The 17,962-nt window shown below is 46.3% G+C and overlaps 6 protein-coding genes across 6 annotated transcripts; 2 read left to right on the top strand and 4 right to left on the bottom strand.

Annotated features, from left to right (window-relative positions):
• Positions 1-4,609: 4,609 nt before the first annotated feature.
• BHQ10_000144 (uncharacterized protein) lies at positions 4,610-5,589 on the top strand (the record flags this gene model as incomplete). Its single annotated transcript, XM_040873476.1, has 4 exons — positions 4,610-4,893; positions 4,953-5,034; positions 5,104-5,254; positions 5,378-5,589. 4 exons carry the CDS (start codon positions 4,610-4,612, stop codon positions 5,587-5,589), a joined length of 729 nt encoding a protein of 242 aa, XP_040728649.1.
• A 408-nt stretch (positions 5,590-5,997) lies between these two features.
• Positions 5,998-6,803, bottom strand: BHQ10_000143 (uncharacterized protein; the record flags this gene model as incomplete). Its single annotated transcript, XM_040873465.1, has 3 exons — positions 5,998-6,147; positions 6,217-6,590; positions 6,650-6,803. The coding sequence occupies 3 exons, from the start codon at positions 6,801-6,803 to the stop codon at positions 5,998-6,000; spliced, it is 678 nt and encodes a 225-aa protein (XP_040728648.1).
• A 371-nt stretch (positions 6,804-7,174) lies between these two features.
• Positions 7,175-9,031, top strand: BHQ10_000142 (uncharacterized protein; the record flags this gene model as incomplete). The annotated part of the gene is made up of 3 exons (XM_040873454.1): positions 7,175-7,268; positions 7,321-7,429; positions 7,486-9,031. 3 exons carry the CDS (start codon positions 7,175-7,177, stop codon positions 9,029-9,031), a joined length of 1,749 nt encoding a protein of 582 aa, XP_040728647.1.
• Positions 9,032-9,255: 224 nt separating this feature from the next.
• On the bottom strand, positions 9,256-11,091 carry BHQ10_000141 (uncharacterized protein; the record flags this gene model as incomplete). Its single annotated transcript, XM_040873443.1, has 1 exon — positions 9,256-11,091. The coding sequence occupies one exon, from the start codon at positions 11,089-11,091 to the stop codon at positions 9,256-9,258; it is 1,836 nt and encodes a 611-aa protein (XP_040728646.1).
• Positions 11,092-11,398: 307 nt separating this feature from the next.
• Positions 11,399-12,304, bottom strand: BHQ10_000140 (uncharacterized protein; the record flags this gene model as incomplete). The annotated part of the gene is made up of 1 exon (XM_040873432.1): positions 11,399-12,304. The coding sequence occupies one exon, from the start codon at positions 12,302-12,304 to the stop codon at positions 11,399-11,401; it is 906 nt and encodes a 301-aa protein (XP_040728645.1).
• A 1,591-nt stretch (positions 12,305-13,895) lies between these two features.
• On the bottom strand, positions 13,896-17,425 carry BHQ10_000139 (uncharacterized protein; the record flags this gene model as incomplete). Its single annotated transcript, XM_040873420.1, has 7 exons — positions 13,896-13,996; positions 14,054-14,203; positions 14,257-15,844; positions 15,892-16,347; positions 16,397-16,607; positions 16,682-17,334; positions 17,396-17,425. 7 exons carry the CDS (start codon positions 17,423-17,425, stop codon positions 13,896-13,898), a joined length of 3,189 nt encoding a protein of 1,062 aa, XP_040728644.1.
• Positions 17,426-17,962: the final 537 nt, after the last annotated feature.

The following is a 17,962-nucleotide window of genomic DNA, read 5'->3' as shown; positions in this document are numbered from 1 at the left end:
TTGAACAACTTTGCAGAGGAAAAACACGAAGAGCGTGTCTAGCCAGTGGTGGACTGGGGAATAAAATCAGATCAAGCTAAATCGACTGGTCACCGATCAAGCAAGCTCTGCTGCAAGCTTGTTTCTTTGGACTGCCGGGATTGTTGGCTAGCAACGATTGGGGCCAAGATCTGCGCAGTAGATGACGGAGAGCAGGTTCTAGCCGTTGACTGAGTATCCACCGAGCTGCAAAGTTTTTCTGTTGTGTCGAAAGGTGATAGTTGATGAGGATGAAGACGAGATTGTGATGTTAGAAAGAGGGATAGGTAGTTGGGAGAGTACTGTGTGTGTGTGAGTGTGATAGATGTCAGTGGAATTTTCTTTTTGCCTCTCGCCGTTCAGAACCAAAGGCCAGCCAGACCAAACTGAGGGCGCGCCTTCCCACGAAGTTCCTTCCTTTGGGTTGGAGAATCTGTGCTTCTGATTGGGCGGGGGAACCAGGCAAGTGGACTTGCGGGATGCCACTGGCGGCGCCTGTGATTGGCTGTTTCTGGCGTGTTCTGTGGGGCGTACAGCGTTGAGCAAACATTTCTACGTAGTACAAATAAATGGCTACCCGAGGCTTTCGTCCTTTGGTCTGCAAACACGCTCAGAACAGTAAATGGCTGATTGGGGTACCCCCAACAACCTTTGCTGGACATTGCACACAACATAACTACGGACAACGCACTTCATTGTTAATGTTGAATTGCCAGTATTTACTCAGTGTTTGTGATGACCCAAGAGGGAAGGAAATCTCGATGTGACCTATCCAGTCTCCAGTCCCAGAGAACTGGGCCGGGGCTCCTACTAAGTTAGTCCGGAAGCCAGACTGTTAGACTTTAGTAAAGCATGCCTTAGGCCGGCCCACCGTCGGCGGATTGCGGACCATGGTCGATGGGCTTCCAGACGCCGATAGAAACGGTAAATTCCCCGACAAGGGGGTCTTCCTTCATATCCGTACGGTACATAGTACTATGAGTACACAGACACAGACGGGAAAAAAGCATCATCGTGATAATCTACCTGGTCAATGTTACTGGTCAAGTTATCGAATAATATATCCTGGGAATGACATCAGAAGTGGTCCGTCAGATTGTGCGCTCAGTCCGGCAGGCGCCACAATACAGTATTTGCCATTGTAGCCAATCATATTGTGCCGTTACTTACTGCATACCGGCCGGCTGTATGACTATACAGCACATCAAAGCCTCCGCCTGGAACGTGTGCCTTGCAGCCTTACACAGATCAGCAGCCCGTGATTAGACAGGAAATGCGCGTTTTCCTACTCCTTGGTTTTATACAGAACTACGACGGATAAAAGGAGACAGCTACCATGCGGGAAACGAAATTAACAACGGTATCCCTGATTCACAATTCTCGTGTCCGTACTCCGTACAGTTACACCCTTGATCCCGGTACGAGGAGGACCGGGCCATTTCGCAGGAGTTGCACAAAAGCGCTCAGGATGTCTCCGACTACCGTTACTGAACGGGGACGGGGCGACCCCCAATATGTTCCCTTTTTTTTTGTCGCCCATTGATTTGGGGAGTTGTTGACTCAATGAGTCAACGGCTACGTAGAATGCATCTTCCCACTTCAAACAACATTAAGAATTCTATGCTTTTTAGCCTATAATTCCAAACCTTGGGCAGAAGAAATATTCGTACTGAGCCAGTTGTCGCATGCCAGCTTTTCCGCAGAGTCACGCACAAAGGCCTCCACGAACTTAATTGGCTTGTTCCAGCTGATGTAATCAAGCCAGAAGTTGATATTCTGGATCTAGCCCAAAGAAGCCAAGAGGCTATGACGTTGCAAATGCCAGCAAACACCTGTCCAGGACTCCTGGCACTCTTTAACCTGAAATTCATGTCGGTGAATTCAAACGGAAAAAAAAAAAATCATCAGACTCATCACATGTTAATAATCTAATCGAACTCCGTACGATCCTATTCGAAGCCAAGCACGACAAGCAATCTAAGCGCAGTAAGTATACGAGCCAGGCGGGATCTGATGCAGGTACGCCGTTCCTGTCAAGGCCTTCTGGCAAGTCAGATGACGCATGTGGCAGAGATGCAAATCCTACCGCCGGGCTTTGCTGATTGCTACTCTTGACCCGGTAATAATTAGAGCAATAAGATGAAGGAATAAGTGGATTGACATCGGTCCAATCCGTCTGACACTGACACTGTCACATGTACTGCGATTGGACATCGAGTGAGAAATTAATGGACACTTCTCCTCCTCTGTGGATCGACTCCTCACCTTACAGCCTTCAACTCGATGTTTGTCTGCAATAATTATGGAGTCATGAATGAGCGAGCCTCACCACAAAGTACGTACAATTAAATTTGGACGGAATTAGAAAAGCAGGCTTGGAATGACATGCATCTTCGCCTCCGATCCAATTTTCGACTGTCTGTGCGTTATGTATGCAAGATTCAACTTTATATCTCAAACGTCCAGGCGTCTTGCCATCGTCATTCCCAGTGGCGATGGCACCTTATTTTTACATACACAGAGACCACAGGCGAAAGCGAGTGATACAACTGCCGACTTTCCGTCCAACAGCGACAAAACTTTGGAACCTGTGGAGAAGCGACGTGAAGCGTAACGATTTACTAACAAATATTATCAATGTCGGGGATTCGGGGATTCTAGGCTTAGGGAATGTTTCCATGGTTACGAGAGAAGGGTGTAACCCTACTCAGTGGAGGTTTCGGTGTGTGACATGTTGTTCAACCTTGGTTGAAAGAAGGTCTGAACCAGGGTTTTGCTCGCTTTGTTGAGTCCGAGCGTTGTGTGCCTAGGTGGTTGCATATGGTGAATTAGGGCTAGCGAGGTAGGGTTGGAAGTTAGGGTTTGAATGCAGGATTGAGGTTAGGGCTTACAGCTCAATGGTGCCCAGGTTGTGCCATTTACCTTGGTCCGCAAACGATTTTCCGTAAGGGAGTGTAAGACAAGTCCTGGCACTCGAATTACTTCGTAGTCGAGCAGAGTCTGTTTGATTTGTGGCTCGCTTTTGATCAATGCCTGAGTAAGTGTCGATGCAGGTATCCGAGACATAATGTCACCAACCTGGAGGATGGCGGTTTGTAGTTCAATCGTCTGGTCACTTCATGGTTTGGCTTCGCTTATTGTCTTTCTGGGAACGTTTCTGGCGGACATAAAGAACGTTGTACAGACCGTCGTAGAGATCGTATACTCAATACCACATGGGCAGTTGTTCTAGATGGTAAAATGCTCCTAGCCAATGACGGGGGTTTGCTATTACACAAGCTATACAAATATCTAGAGAAGGAAGAAACGCTTTCATGCTTGAACAGGAGGATCTCGGAGCGATATATGCTTGAAATCCTCTTAAGTACATGCAAATATGACAAATACTTGGACCTCTCACCGAAGTGTTACAAATATCCTTGTGACATGCAGAACAGAGGTAAGAAAGGTTTAAGGTCGTGAATGTTATCTATCAGTAGACGATATAACGATTCGAGGACCTGAGTAGTTCACTGTAGACATGTATCATGACCGGATACTCCAACAGTGATTTGGGGAGCTGAATGTTTCTGGTGTACTAGATATGAGCGATATTATTATATAATTGCCTCGAAACTACCAATCGTGTTACAAAATGATCAGGTATTAAGTTATTGATGCAATGCAGACAGGAAGCAAAGAACAGATTTCTAATCGTCACGTAGGGTCTTTTGGATATCATCAGCCCTTTCAATTGGTATATTAGTAATATTGGTAGTAAACTTGCCCCAGGAATGTTTGTATGCAGTCAAGCAGAAGCCAAATATTTCATTCGACGAAGGAGTGAGCGCAGATTCCACACGATCTACGGATGTTTTGGAGTTGAACTCTGCACATAAGACATGAAATGCCCACGTGTTATCGATAGTACTCTCTATATCCATAGCAGGGCTAAACATCTATTCAGTCACCTAGAAGAAAAGCCCATGTAATACAACTACATATGAAGAAGCTCACCTCGTGGCCAGGATAACGGAGATCTTCAATATTGCCTAAAGGGGTAATCAGCACTTAGTACGGTGGACTATAGGGTCGGCAAGGCAGTCATATCTTAGGAAAACAAGCAACCAACCATCAATCTATTTTTTTGAGATTCTGTTTGTTCAGCGAATTCCAGCCTACCTATGTAATGGCAATTGTTTTTTCTATCAAAGCTGTATTCTGTCATGTCTTCAGGGCGCCTACCGATAACCTTAGTTTGCATTGTTTGTAGGCGATCGATCTGAAAAGACTAGAGAGTAATTAGCGCGTCGCGTCTACTTGTGTGTTCTGATTAAATTGAATGCAATGTGATATTGCCAATGAACAAGATGAATTTCAAGGGAAATAGGAAACGTTTGCAGTGAGTTTTCGCAGTCAAAGAAAAGAGATTTTGGTTGCTACAGAGAAATCAATACTTGTAACATGACTGACATCGTCTAAGATACTCTACTCAGCAAGCACATGATACATACATACATCCTGTCCTTGACACCTGGAATCCAGCGCAATAAACTCTAGAGTAACCCCTTTTGCATCTCAAGGTGACAAGGTCTTTGTGGCTTAAGCCATGATGCAGCGACACCGCGAGCCCCGGCGAAACCTCATGTCGGATCCTGTGAAGGAAGAGGAAGTCGAAAGCAACCTACTTGTTTATCAAGAGCGAGATGACCAAGAACTGCTTGATCAGCAACTACAAGATACTCTCTTTGGTCAACTCAACGACACATTTTCAGAGCGCGTTAGATCGCCGCAACAACGAATCCAGTCCGACGACGGTTTGTTTATTTCAGGAGACGATATGATGGATGAACCATTTGCTGCTGCTGATAACACGCGAAGCATGGGTTTTGAAATGTCAGCATCTCCAGCACCTAGTACGATGCCACAGACGATACCTGCCGTTGCTCGTGTAGAGACACCAAGTATAGGAAATGCACCGTTAGCGTCTCCAGCACCAACATCAATAACACCAACTACACCTGCTGGACAGGTTTTGTATGTGGCTTTCTCTCCCACAGCTCTTCTGAAATCGACGACACCAAACAATCTAACCTTTTGTCCCAGATTTCCGTCAATAGGCCAGCGCACAATCCCTCCGTCAGAGATGGCATTCCTCATGACCCAAACGGCAGACCAGCCGCGAATCCCATGGCGGTGGTCTACCATAGGAAAAAAAAGTATCCACGCGAAACAAACCTAAAGCGGTCGGTAAATGGTGGGTCGACTTCTGGATAGACAGTCAGAACGACCCCAAAATCGAGTCTACGGCATCTCATGTCGGGCGGATAATGGAAACCGAGCTTGGGCTTCAACTCCTAGGTGATAAGCGATGTAACAGATGCCGGGCTGAAGGTCTGGAGTGTTGGATATACAGTGAAAGAGGAAGGAAGCAAATCAGGCATCCAGGAAGCGCGTGTGCTCATTGCCGTGCTACAGGTCCAACAGCTCAAGGGTGTAGTGTTACAACACGGAGTCATAGTAAAAGGGCTGACCATCGACAACGTCAGCAGAACAGAGCGCAGAGAAGGGAGATTTTACCGATGGAATTGACGGGTTCATTCTCTGCGCAGAAATCATAGTCTTGCAGAGAGATTCATGCAAGGACGATATGACGAAACTTTGAAGCATTTGGTCAAGCCTGTTGATCCACTTGTACATAATACATATAGCATAATTCATGGCCTCGAGTAGCAATGAACAAACGGTAGAGAGAAATGCATGTTCAATACAACTAACCCTAATATAATGCCGCAAAAACAAAAGCAAATTTTTCTTGCTATCATTACAAGTCATACCCCAGAGCGAATGCCTAGCTCCCCACACGAGAAGAGGATTATAGCACAGGATCAGAGGAGGCGCAAGGTCCTAGATTACTGGAAATTTTGAGTCCATAGAATCCCACACCAACTATAGCGTCCTGACAAACAAATAACGTCGTTTATAGTCATAATCACTTGATCAAGTCAACTTCTGCTTGATAAAGAAGGATCGGAGATGCGACAACTGCCATGCACAGGTAATTGCAAGGACGGCTAGTTGAATCAGAGACCAGCGGACGACACGAGAGTTGGTAGCTTCGGATTGATCACGGAACTCGGCTTCTCGCTCCTAGAAAAAGGTCAAGTGTGATTAGCTTTCAGTTTCAAAGAAACTATAGAAGAGAAGGGATGAACATACCCGCTGGAATACTTGTTCACGACGAATATCCTCCAATCGACTATTGAGATCCTTCACTCTTTGTGTAATATCCGAAATCTTTCCAGAGTCCTCACTTTCAATCTTGCTGGTAGCGCCGATAGCAATGTCCAAAGCCAACTTCACGGTGGGCGCACTTGAGAGCCATCCTTGACTTTGCGAGTCGGGAGTAAAGCAGATCCTGTGTTGACCAGCGTCGGCGGCAGTAAATGTGAAGCGGCCGTCGCTAGGTGTGCGCTGCGAGACAACTCGGTGATCGTTGTCGAAGGTTTCTTCGACGGTGATGAGGACTTGGAGCGAGGAATCCTGGATCCAGGTATTCGATTCTCTGTTTAGGATTTCGGCCTTGTATGTCCCTGCGCATCAATTGTTAGTCACTATAAAACTGACTCGATGCTATAGCGATGAGTCTTACCGACAACCAATGTATCCTTGGGCAATTCTTCAAAGAAGCACTTTCGTTGCTGGCCTTCCATGTATACGTGGAGTGCGCGTGCCTGTGCGGACAGCACGGTCAAGACGGTGAAGAGTGTCAACAGCCATGATGGGCTGGTCCTTGATGCCGACATGGCGGCTATATTGAATGATTCAAGGAGCAAGGACAAAGACAATCAAGTAATTGAAAGGCAGATGTTGAGATGTTGTCAATATTATTGATAGAACTAAAGGGGAAAGCTCCTCTTTGTCAACTTGGCCGCAACTGCTTCACCGCCTACCGTATGGCCAATCACAGGGAAGTTGCCGCGTGCCCCGTTCTTCAATTAGAATCTTGACTTTCGACTGTTTTCATCACCCATCTTCAAGAACCCATCTATTTATCAAAAACAGCAGCACATTTCGAGTTATAAGCTTTGAAAACAAACCTCGAAATTCCCAGCAATTGCCTAAGTCTCCGTTTCCTATAAGACACCGCCGGCGTCGCGTCTGCGCATCCTGCATCATGGCCGCCGCGGATGTTCGCGACATGCTCGATTTGCCCGCAGATGGGCAACCAAGACCTACAAAGAAGCAGAAAGTCGCGGAAAAGAGGCCAGGTTAGTTTCCAGGCCCTTTCGATCTTGACTTCATTCTTCTGACATTTAAAAGAGGGTATTACTCGTGAGCTCTTCGCGCTACTCGGTGAAAAAGCGCCTCCTATCGCCCTCAACGAAAATAAATACAAGCTGAAGAAATCTAATCGAAGGGCGATTCCATGGTATGGTAATTTGTGCAAGGTTGAAAGTTTTCGTGATTCTAATTTGATGGCCACAGGCGAATGACCGAGTTCAAAAACGAGGCGCGCAGCGATGGATTAGTTCTTCGACATTGGAAGAAAATGGAGCCCGTGAACAAATTAGACGACGCTACAATGGAAGTTGAGCAGACGACTGATGGCGCACAAGAGGAGCATGGACAATATGCATTTGCCAAGTATAATATCAAGGCTCAGGTTCCCAGCCGATACACCGATGAACAATACCAGCGACACTTGCAGAGTGATGATTGGTCGCGCGAGGAGACGGATTACCTTCTGGGCTTGGTGGCAGAGTACGATTTACGATGGGTGATTATTGCTGATCGATACGATTATCAGCCCAAAACTTCAGAGACCAGCGATGCGAATGCGACAGCACTTGTTACAGCGAAAAGTGTCCGGACTATGGAGCAGATGAAGGCTCGTTACTATACGGTGGCAGCGAACATGCTTGCGCTCGAGCATCCACCTTCGGAAATGTCAGAAGCTGAGTTCGCGTTACACGAAAAGATGATGAAATTCGACCCGGATCGTGAACGACAGCGAAAGGAATTGGCGGCATTACAACTGAATCGCACAGCTGACGAAGTCCGAGAAGAAGGAATTTTATTGGAAGAACTCAAACGTATCGTCACAAACGAGCAGAATTTCATCGCAGAGCGCAGAGAGCTTTATGCAAGACTCGACGTTCCTTACCACGTCAGCAACACGACCATGTACCAATCTAGCCAGGGCTTGTCACAGCTTCTGTCGACCTTATTACAAGCGGACAAGAGCAAAAAGCGCCGCTCCATACTCGGACCGGAGAGTCTACCAAGTCCAGCTGGTCAAACACCCTCCCAAACCTTACCAAACGGTCTTCGCGATGTCGAAACACCCACAGCTGCTCTGTCCAACAAGAAAGGAGGAGCTGCAGCAGCTGCCGCCGCTTCGGCCGCCGCAACCCCTACACAACCCACCATACGCACCCTCACCAAAGAAGAAGAACAACGCTACGGCGTCCAACACCACGACCGCATCACCCCAGGTGTACACTTTCGCAACGACAAAGCCACAAAACTCACACAAGCCAAATCAAACATCCAAACCCAAAAACTTGCCGCAGCTCTTACAGAACTCGATATCCCTCTCCGCTTGCTCATGCCTACCGAGAAAGTCTGCAAGGAATTTGAAAGACTCATTCATCAAGTCAACACCTTACTTGACGCGCGCAAAGTCTCTGAGAAAGTGGAGAGCGAAATCCGAGTCCTGGAAGCTGCTAGAGAGGAACGACAGAGAAAAGAGCGCGAAGCGAATCCTACTGCTGCAAGTTCCGGCACAACAAACAACGAAACAGGCATCGATCAAGCAGAGAAACAAATCAAACTCGAGTCTGTGGAAGATCAACCACAGAGTCAAGGAGGAGGCGCAGCAGCGGAGGAAGAAGAGACTCATACGAATCAGCAGAATGGTGATACAGGTAATACAACGGCCGAGACGAGTAGTGCTGGCAATAAGCACAAACGTTCGGCTAGTGTGTTGAGTGCTCAGAGTGATAAGAGTTCCAAGAGGCAGCGGAAGTAACCTCTTCTCATGAGGATGTATTTCTAGATAGTACAATCCAAGAATGATGTATGATATACAATACTAAAGGAGTATACTATTTGTTCTAAGGATGTATGATTCTATTCCATGACATGACTAAAGTATACACATATGCCAATCAATAGGGATAATCACCAAAATCTCCCAACACTCTCTTCCAGTCGGTGCATGTGGGTAGTTCGGTCATAATTTGAGCTTCTCGATCAAAACTTTGCACTGTGCCTCCTGCCAACATACTTCGTACCATTCTCAAGTTCACAACGGATATCTTCTCGAAATTTTTGGCTCAACGACGAAGACGGAGGCGACGGCATCGACCTCTTTCGTTTTTTGCTAGCAGCATCAAAATTATGAGTAACCGACACTCTAAACTTTCTCAAATTACGGGATCGCTTCTTCGGTCGACGCTTCGCCGCTCGCCAGGCTTCAATGTGATAATCTCCCAATTCCTCTTTTGGAACATGGTCCCAAAAGGGAACTGTCGGTTCAAATATAAGGTCAACGTTTTCGTGAGATCGAGCTGCTTGCACCTGAAATCCGGCATGGTATCGTGCTATTTCACGTTTGCCGAGACCGATCACCCAGAGAAAGGTGTCGTGGAAGCCTTGACGAATAGCTTTGACCACCAGATCGTGTTTCTTTTCGTCGTCATTATCTTCCCGCTGAGGTCTGTCTGGAGACGCTTTGGGGCAGAAGTCCCGGACAATAACTGCATCATTGGGATCTGTCACTTTGTTTCTCTCGGCTCTGGTATAGCTAGGGAACAAGGTCCATCGTTGTCGTCGATAGGAAGATGATACGAAGTCAGGCTTAGAGGAATCCTTGGCATTCGACTGGCTAAGATTCTTTTCGGGCACCTTTTCAGGCACTTGAATAGAATCTTTGTCTTCTAGCTCAGAAAAAGCCTCGACAGTTGACTGGCGAAGCGAAGCACCTCGACCGTTATCGACTAATGTTGCATCTGTACCCGACCCAGATTCAGTCTCAGACAAGTTGTCTGCCGGTACCGCAGTAGTAAAGGAAGCATTGCTCGCGTCGTCATCATCGGCAACTGACTTTCTCTCTTCAGTCTCAAGTGAATTATCACCCGGCCCATCCGTAGCACCAGAAGCGTGGTTCTCATCCTTGTCGACAAAAGAATACCCATATCCACAACGTTTGCCCTCCGACATCCACCCAATGCTCACTTTCCGAGGTTGTTGAATTGAGGCTTTGCCTTGTAATCCGGGATGGTCCAATAATTCCATGAAGCGGCTCTTCTTTGGAACGCTCTTGGTAAGCGCAGGGGTTTCTTTTGGTCTTTCACCTTCACTACTGAGATGAATACTTGGTACCCATCGAGAACATCGACCGTTCCTGTCGACAGGATGCTCAGTTTTCCCCCTTCTTCTTTTAGAAATCGAGAGAACATTAGGTAGGTGCCTTGTAGATGGCAAGACGATAGCTTCGTTATCATCGTTAAAACCCGGCCGTATTTTCATATCATCCGCCAGCACGTGGTTCAACGAGGTCATCGTTCTGTCCAGGGTAAACGGGCTTGAATGGGGTCTAGAATCCCAGCTTTGCTCAGAGAAACGTGGGCTAGTGATGAATGCTGCATCACTGTCGTAACCGGTCTCGCTGGCGAAATCCAGAGAACTACCTCGTGTGACTGTATCGTCGACAGGCTTCGGTTCATTTGACCATTTCGGACGCACTCGCTGGGAAAAGGATCTTCTAATTCCTACCGTTAGGCCGGTCGATTTAGAGTTAGGATCCTTGCGTCTCATCAGTTTATGCAGCAGAGATGAGTCTTCTTTTGGATCTTCGCGTTGATCAGAAGTATGGCCTCTGTTTGTATCCGTTGCCTGTTGGAACAAATGTTCCACTTCAACATCGATTTCGGATTTCTTCTCCGTATCCGGCACTGAGGCGGTCCGTGACGGACTAGATTCTGATTTACGATGCCTCACGCTCGTACCCAGGCTTTCTGGTCGTGATCGCTCGCTCGATTTTCGACGGAGATGGGGTTTGAGAAAGGCCATGTTTTTAATACACATGTATTATGAAGATGAAGATACTGTGCTTCAAAAGACGATCAGATGTATGCAAAACACGATATTATGCGAGCCAAAAGACATGCAATCGATGGGTATTTATGCTTGTTGTAGGGTAAAAAAGAGAAGAGACTACCGTGGATGGAGGAGAACTGATGTGTTTTCACGAGGAAGGAGCAACGGGGACTTTCCTAACATTGTTCCTTCTAGCAGGCACCCACACCTTGGCAATAGATAATATTTCGAACTCCTCTATATACGTCCCCGACTAATCACTCTGCAATGATCATGTTCCCAGCATAATAGCTCCCTAAAGAAAAGGAACACCCGGAATCACCGCACTCCGCCCAGCAACGGCATCACTTCCAAATTTGGTAGTGTACCATCGCACACCTCGTCGTGCCTGCGGCAACATGGTAAAAATATCATTCAAAATAAACACGAGAGCTGGCCACGGGAACGGAACGCGTAGGTATTTGGCAAGTATAGCAAATGGCTGCAACCATGGTGCTGGAGCGACGGACGGAGCTGGCAAACCGGGATGTGATATTGCCGGCAAAAACGCATGAGCAGGATATACTGCCGTACCGACTAATACAAAGCCAGCCCATTCCAGCCATTCGAGAGAATAATGCGGATATAGAACCCAACGGAATAGCCCTTTTGCGGGAGGAATTACGTAGACTTTGTGGTAGATGTTTCTCTCGTTGTCGCTTCCCGCTTTATCGTCGAACTTTTTGGCTGCTTGACGCTGCGCTTCCTCGCGGCGAAGACTCCATAATGTTCGTTCAGATCGTATATTGCCAATCATTCCGTATGCAAATGTAGCTAAGCCGATATATGGAAGACATTGCTGGAGTGTCGTCGATGATGTCGGTAGAGGCGTGTACCCCAGACCTTGAGTGAGATCATATCCTGTAATCCACCCAGCGATGCAAGAAGAATTGAACCAGTTGAAAATGAACGCAAGCGCAAATACCTCCAACCGGACCGGGGAAATACTAGGCGCAACGAAGAGCGGATTCAAAATAGATCGATTGAAATAATGAATCACATAGAGAGCGCCAGCAACCTTGTTCCACAGAGGCAATTCTGAAAATGAGAAATTGAACTCTGCAGGAAGTGTTGATAACATGTAAAGCAGATTAATGGGACCGACTACCTCCATGACGCTCCATGCAAAGCGGCCATTCAGATTGAGCGCAGAATTTGGCATGGAGAATTTCCCTGACGGATGATAGTCTAATAGCCATTGGATTACGGTTGCCTGCAGCCTTCTCAATATATTTATCTTTTCATGCTGGAAGAAAACTTACGGCTGGAAACCATTGGAATAGACGTAGCTGCCAGGTATAAGCCCACGGTTGAGGGGGAAAGAAAGATTTCGCGAACGCGAAAATGTTGTACATTGCGTAAGACGACCGAAGCAGATGAAATTCTTGAAATATGAAATCAAGTCTAATTGTAACAATGGAGAATTATCATGAGAAAGGAGAAGAAGAAGTTATAGACGTAGAGGTTCGCGTGGTTGTTACGTCGGGATGATCAACATGCCAAAATGTTGTAGGTACGAGCAATACGGCCAGATCCTAGCTGCGGATCGCTCGCTTCTGATTGGCTGATCGCGTTAACACTCTTACACGTCGGAAAAGTATGAACTGAAAGTATTAGTACGTACAAAAGAAATCTAGTACGAATGAACGGTACTTTTGACTGTCTTGAAGCATCAAAACTAAGAGCTCGTCTTGACAAAACGTGCACAGTACTGCTTGATTGGGTTAAACCAAAGCGGTGAGCGTGCGGACAAGCTAACGATATGTGGCAATTCCTGAATTCTGCACATTTCCTTTCCGAATTCCCCACACAAATGAATAATCACTAATTAGGGCTATTTTTTCGTCAAACTCACCCCCCATACCAGGCAACCAGACAACCAGACAACCAGGCAACAACCTCCATTTGCAGTGTACATGGAAGCAATAATAAGCTCATATGCTCCATTATTCTGTCGTAGGATTGCTGATGAATTGATGTCTTACCATTTAGACCTCAATCTACATGAGCTGGCGGAGAAGTCCTACAAAGTCCAAATCCACGCATATATTGAACAAGTCCGCCCAATTCCAATGGACGGTGAGGTGAGTACATCAAGGCCTAGTTGGCCAACATCATAGAAAAAGCGCAACTGGTGTCTAGCCGGAATCGAAGCTGGGACCAGGAACCTTGAAAGGTATAAAAAAAAGTACTTTAGTGCAGGGCTGAGCTGAACGCTCTCTAGACTTCTGTTCCAAATGCCCGTAGGCAAACAACATATCGAAAACACTGATTTATATGAATACATTGGTTGCCTAATCTTCTGATATCTCTTTCCTGTGAGTAAAGGGTACGTCTCCAGGTGTCAAGGCATTCATTCTTCCAAGTCTTGAAGGGATCCCGCGGGATTGCTTTTGACTTCAACGAAATGAGTGCCGGGACATCTTCCAGACTCTCAATGGGATACGAAACACGAGCATAGCATAGATGTACTACATACCTACACATGTAGTAGCACTTGAGATCTATGTACTCTACATGGTCCGAACACAAATAGTCTGAGCTGTCTCTTCTATGTGCGCTTCCCTAATAGGAAGGCGTCATACCTATACACACCACCCATGACTTCTATAGCCGAATCAATCTAAATTGTTTTAAAAAATGAAATCTGAATATCAAGCAAGTGCCCACCAGCTCTCGCGCAAAATATATTTACTATTCATAATGCTAGTAATCTATCCAAACCATATGAAACACAAATGCAGACAATGCAATTAATCAGTCGTAGTATCCATAACGTCCTGTTTCATAGACTGCAATTTTGCAGCTTTGCGCTCTGCTTTAAAGTCCTCGATTTGTTTCTTTAGGTCCGTATCTACATTGAACCCGGTTAGTAACACTGTTTCACATTGGTGGAGATTGTCAGACTTACTGGCTATGACTTCTTCGATCTTCAATGGCGCTCTGTTGAAAGGATCGTTTGGATCACTCAGTAAGTGAGAACGGATTGTTGCGCGATCAATAGTGACTTTTGAGCTTGGTAGAATGACCGGGTCTTGCATGAGAGTGTACATAAGGGGGTCTTCCACACGTTAGTAAGACATCATTAAAAATTTCGAACAGGTAATATCTTACCGAGAAAGTCATCAGGAACTTCTCCCAAATCCTCCTCTGCCTGGTCATCTGCCTCCTTGGCGTTCTTGATCCGTTTCGCCAATTCCACCAACTTCGCCAACTCTTCGTCCGGTTTCAATGCTCGCTTGCGAATGATTTCAGCCGCCTTCTCAAAATTTTGCGGCTTGTACGATCGGCCMTCCCSAGCCACTGCATAGATGAAATTCTCCTTGTTCATCAGGTTGATATACACATCAATAATCTCACTCAAGAGGCCACGTGGATTAAAGCCGTATTCTTGCAGATTTCCAACGTGCAGGTTTGAGCTCTTAGGTCCCACCATTGCGTCGAGGTTGTAGTCTAACATATCTGCTAATCGTTGTACGATTTCGGGCATGGTGAATGAATCTGCTAGTGCCTCTGTGAAGAGTTTGAGCATGGCTACGGTTTCGTTGGTCAATTGCATGTAGGATTTGGCTTGGCGTTGAGCTGCACTCAGCGCTTCTTCCTTTTCTTGTCGGACTGTCTGTTCCATGGTATTTCCCTCTCGGTTCAATAGCTCTTGCGTATCATGAATGGTGATGAATGCAGTAAAGGCTTCATCAAGAACAAATGTCACGTCATTCAGAAGAAGATTCACAAATCGGACGAAAAAGTCGAGGTTCTCCTTTGCTGAATCGGAAAGCTGATTCCTATAGGCTGGGTTACCCCAAATGCACTTGATGATTTGGAAGATCTCATATCGAATGTTGAACTTGTCGAAAAACTGAGTATGGGTTCCAGTATGTTCAACTTCAATGTAGAATTTCATAGCGGCGTGAAGGAGGTACTCATTTGCAAATGGCAATGAGTTGAGCAAGTCTACGAGGATGCCTCGGGCTCCACCAGGTCGAGGCCATGTTCCTCGGAACAGTATAGAAATAAGACCAGCTTTGAGATATGGGTTTTTGATATATTGAGAGCTTTCAAGGAATGCAATGCACAGCATCACAAGCTCATCGCCTTGGGCCGTGGTGATGATCTGTGGCATAGACCACATGATGAACTTGAAGTTGCTCACGATATCGTCGATGAAATACTCGGGTAGACATTTGAAGATCTCGCTAGGTTCCTCTGGTAGAGGCAGCGCAAGTTTCTGTTTGGGAAAGTCCGTTCCAGAAACGAGGCGGAGAATCCATACAATGACATATCGCATGAATTGCATGGAACGAGTTTGCCACACGGTATCAAACAATAAACCCTGAAGACTGTACTTGAGGGATAGACCTAGATCAAGTCGGTCTTTGTACTTTTTGAGAGCTTCTTCAAATGTCCTCAACTGCATAGGGTTGTGGATCCATTTATGTCGTTCAAGCTCAAACTTATTGATCTGCGTTTCCATGTGGCGAAGGTCTTTCTCGAGTTGCTCCAGCTTGGAAGTTAGTGATTCGCTGCCATAATGGTGTGATGCGACGGTAAGGAAGAATAGTTCGGAAATGAAGTTGGAGGTGCCTTCTGCTTTGCGGGCATAAAATTCGTCAGATGTATGTTGGTCTGCGTTTATCTTGGTCTCGTCGTCCATTTTGACGCGAGGATTCCGATGGAGGTAGTCCGCGTCTATGCGGTCAATCTGCTTCACTTAGCAATATATAGAATAGTATGGAATATTTTGTATACCTTTGTGAAAGCTGCATCCATGAACGGCTCACAGAGTTGGTCAAGACAAGTTGTAATATTAAACATGAACCCATCGGATGATACAGTTTTGGGATCAACCTGCATTGCTCTCCTCTTGTGGTTCAGATTGATGGCTGCCGCAAACCAGTCCAGTACTTTTTCTCTAGCCTCTTTCGAAGCCCGAATCAAATGATTGATAACATCCAAAAGATCAGAGCTAAGCAATTGCTGTGTCATACGAAGAGACCGCTGCGAGTTCAGAATGAAGCCTTGATCCCGGGTCTTGGGGCTAGAGAAATATGTACTCGTGACTGGTGCTTGAAGCGGTGACAAACGAAACCAAGGTCCGAGTAATGTATTCACTTCGAAAGACGCAGCATCTGTCTCGTTGAGGAATCGTGGAGATTCGGCGATGGCAGATCCGATAGCAGCATTGTGTACGAGATTCCTGAGAGCCTAATGACAATTAGCATAAAACTCCTGAGAACGTCGGACCAAAACGAACCGTCACGTATGGCTTATAATCATCATTCATGGTCTTTGTAGATAGTTCTTGGCTCATCTGTTCCACCGTCGTAATAATCGCAGACTTCAAATCATCCTGCTCTTCAAAAAGCTTCACCACTTCTGCAAGAAATTCAAGGTCTACTCCTCGATCATCTTCTGCATCAAGGAGAAGGTTTGGGATCAGTGGCGAGCGGCCGGTCGGCGTTTGACTATTTGGTCGTTAGCGTTATTGTATTTTCATCACCCCTTTCAGCCGGGACACAATGAGAAGAAAGAGACCAACCCGAACATCTCCGGCATAGTTACCGCAAATACAGCGTAACTTATGCAAAGGCGTTTGGCCTCACTGACCACGGCGAATCGGGGATCATTATCAGACGCTTTGCGAAAGCCTTTGATCAATCGCCGCACGCGCTTCCAGCACGGCAAAAGATAATCCAAGGGTGTATCACGGCCCGTGTTGGACGCAGCCTCCAGAATCGCCTGATCCAGTACACCAGTTGATATTCTGATTTCCGATCCTTCATCCTTGAGTTCACTGAGCACGCCCGGTAGAAAAGTCAATTTCTGACCATGTATAGTCTTCTGCTGGTTCTCGTCAAGAGTAATGCTGAATAATGCGCGTAATGTTCTATCTTCAAAGGTCTCGAGGGACTCCTCCGCTTTGGGGCCAGCCCGCTGCTTAGGTGGCGCAGGCGACACCGATGGTGACGGTACATTGGGCGTTGCCGAAGCCGGAGTAATTTTTATTCTCTTGCCTTGCGCGGATTCACCTGTTCTCGCATCGTTTTGGTCTGGCGATAGCTCGGGTTGTGGCTGTGGTGTGGGAATATTCGACGGTGGTCGCGGCGTGGAGCTCGATTCTGTCGGTGAAGCAGCAGATGAGGATGTTGACGTTGCGGGTCCGCCTAATTTTGCTAACCTCTTATTACGAATCTAGAGAGAGTAAAGTGAGTTGTAAGACTCATGAGAATGGAGGTCGAATTAGCAAGCTAACCTTATCAGCATCTGAAAGCGGTTCGGACATCTTCGAAGCTCAGCCTCCAAGCAGTTCGCGGTGATCTGTCGATGAGTAATAAAGAAAGACCGATCAATAACTGGTCTGGCTTTAACTTTTTGATTCGGCAGTCAGTGTAGTTGCGAGTCAACAGACCGTGCTTTAGTAATGTTGCTGTTGCAGAAAGGCGGAATGACAGCATGCGGGCAAACTCCATAGAAATGATGGAATCTCAGTGAAGGTTTGCCCGCACTTTCCTTTACTAAGCTCGCGGTGGGTCAGGCTAGCTTCTCCGCTTTGTATAATAATACTAACAATAATACATACTTTGATGATATGCTTCGACACTTGAATGTTTGATATTAGGTAGAAAGGAAATATTATCACACTAATACTAAACTATTTACTGAAGTCTCGCTAGAAGAATCATGCTCATACAGGGTAGACAATACAAGACCGACGTCCAGAATACTCCAATCATGACCAGCTCTATATAAGACAGGCAGTGTCAATAAAAGGTTTCAGCATCGACTGAGGTAATCGAGGAAAAGAACAGAAAGGGAGGAA

Source organism: Talaromyces amestolkiae (assembly GCF_001896365.1).
Source record: "Talaromyces amestolkiae strain CIB chromosome Unknown scaffold1.1, whole genome shotgun sequence".
NCBI classification, from domain to species: domain Eukaryota; kingdom Fungi; phylum Ascomycota; class Eurotiomycetes; order Eurotiales; family Trichocomaceae; genus Talaromyces; species Talaromyces amestolkiae.
The sequence above is the reverse complement of the archived record's forward strand: the minus strand, read 5'-3'. Positions and strand labels throughout refer to the sequence as shown.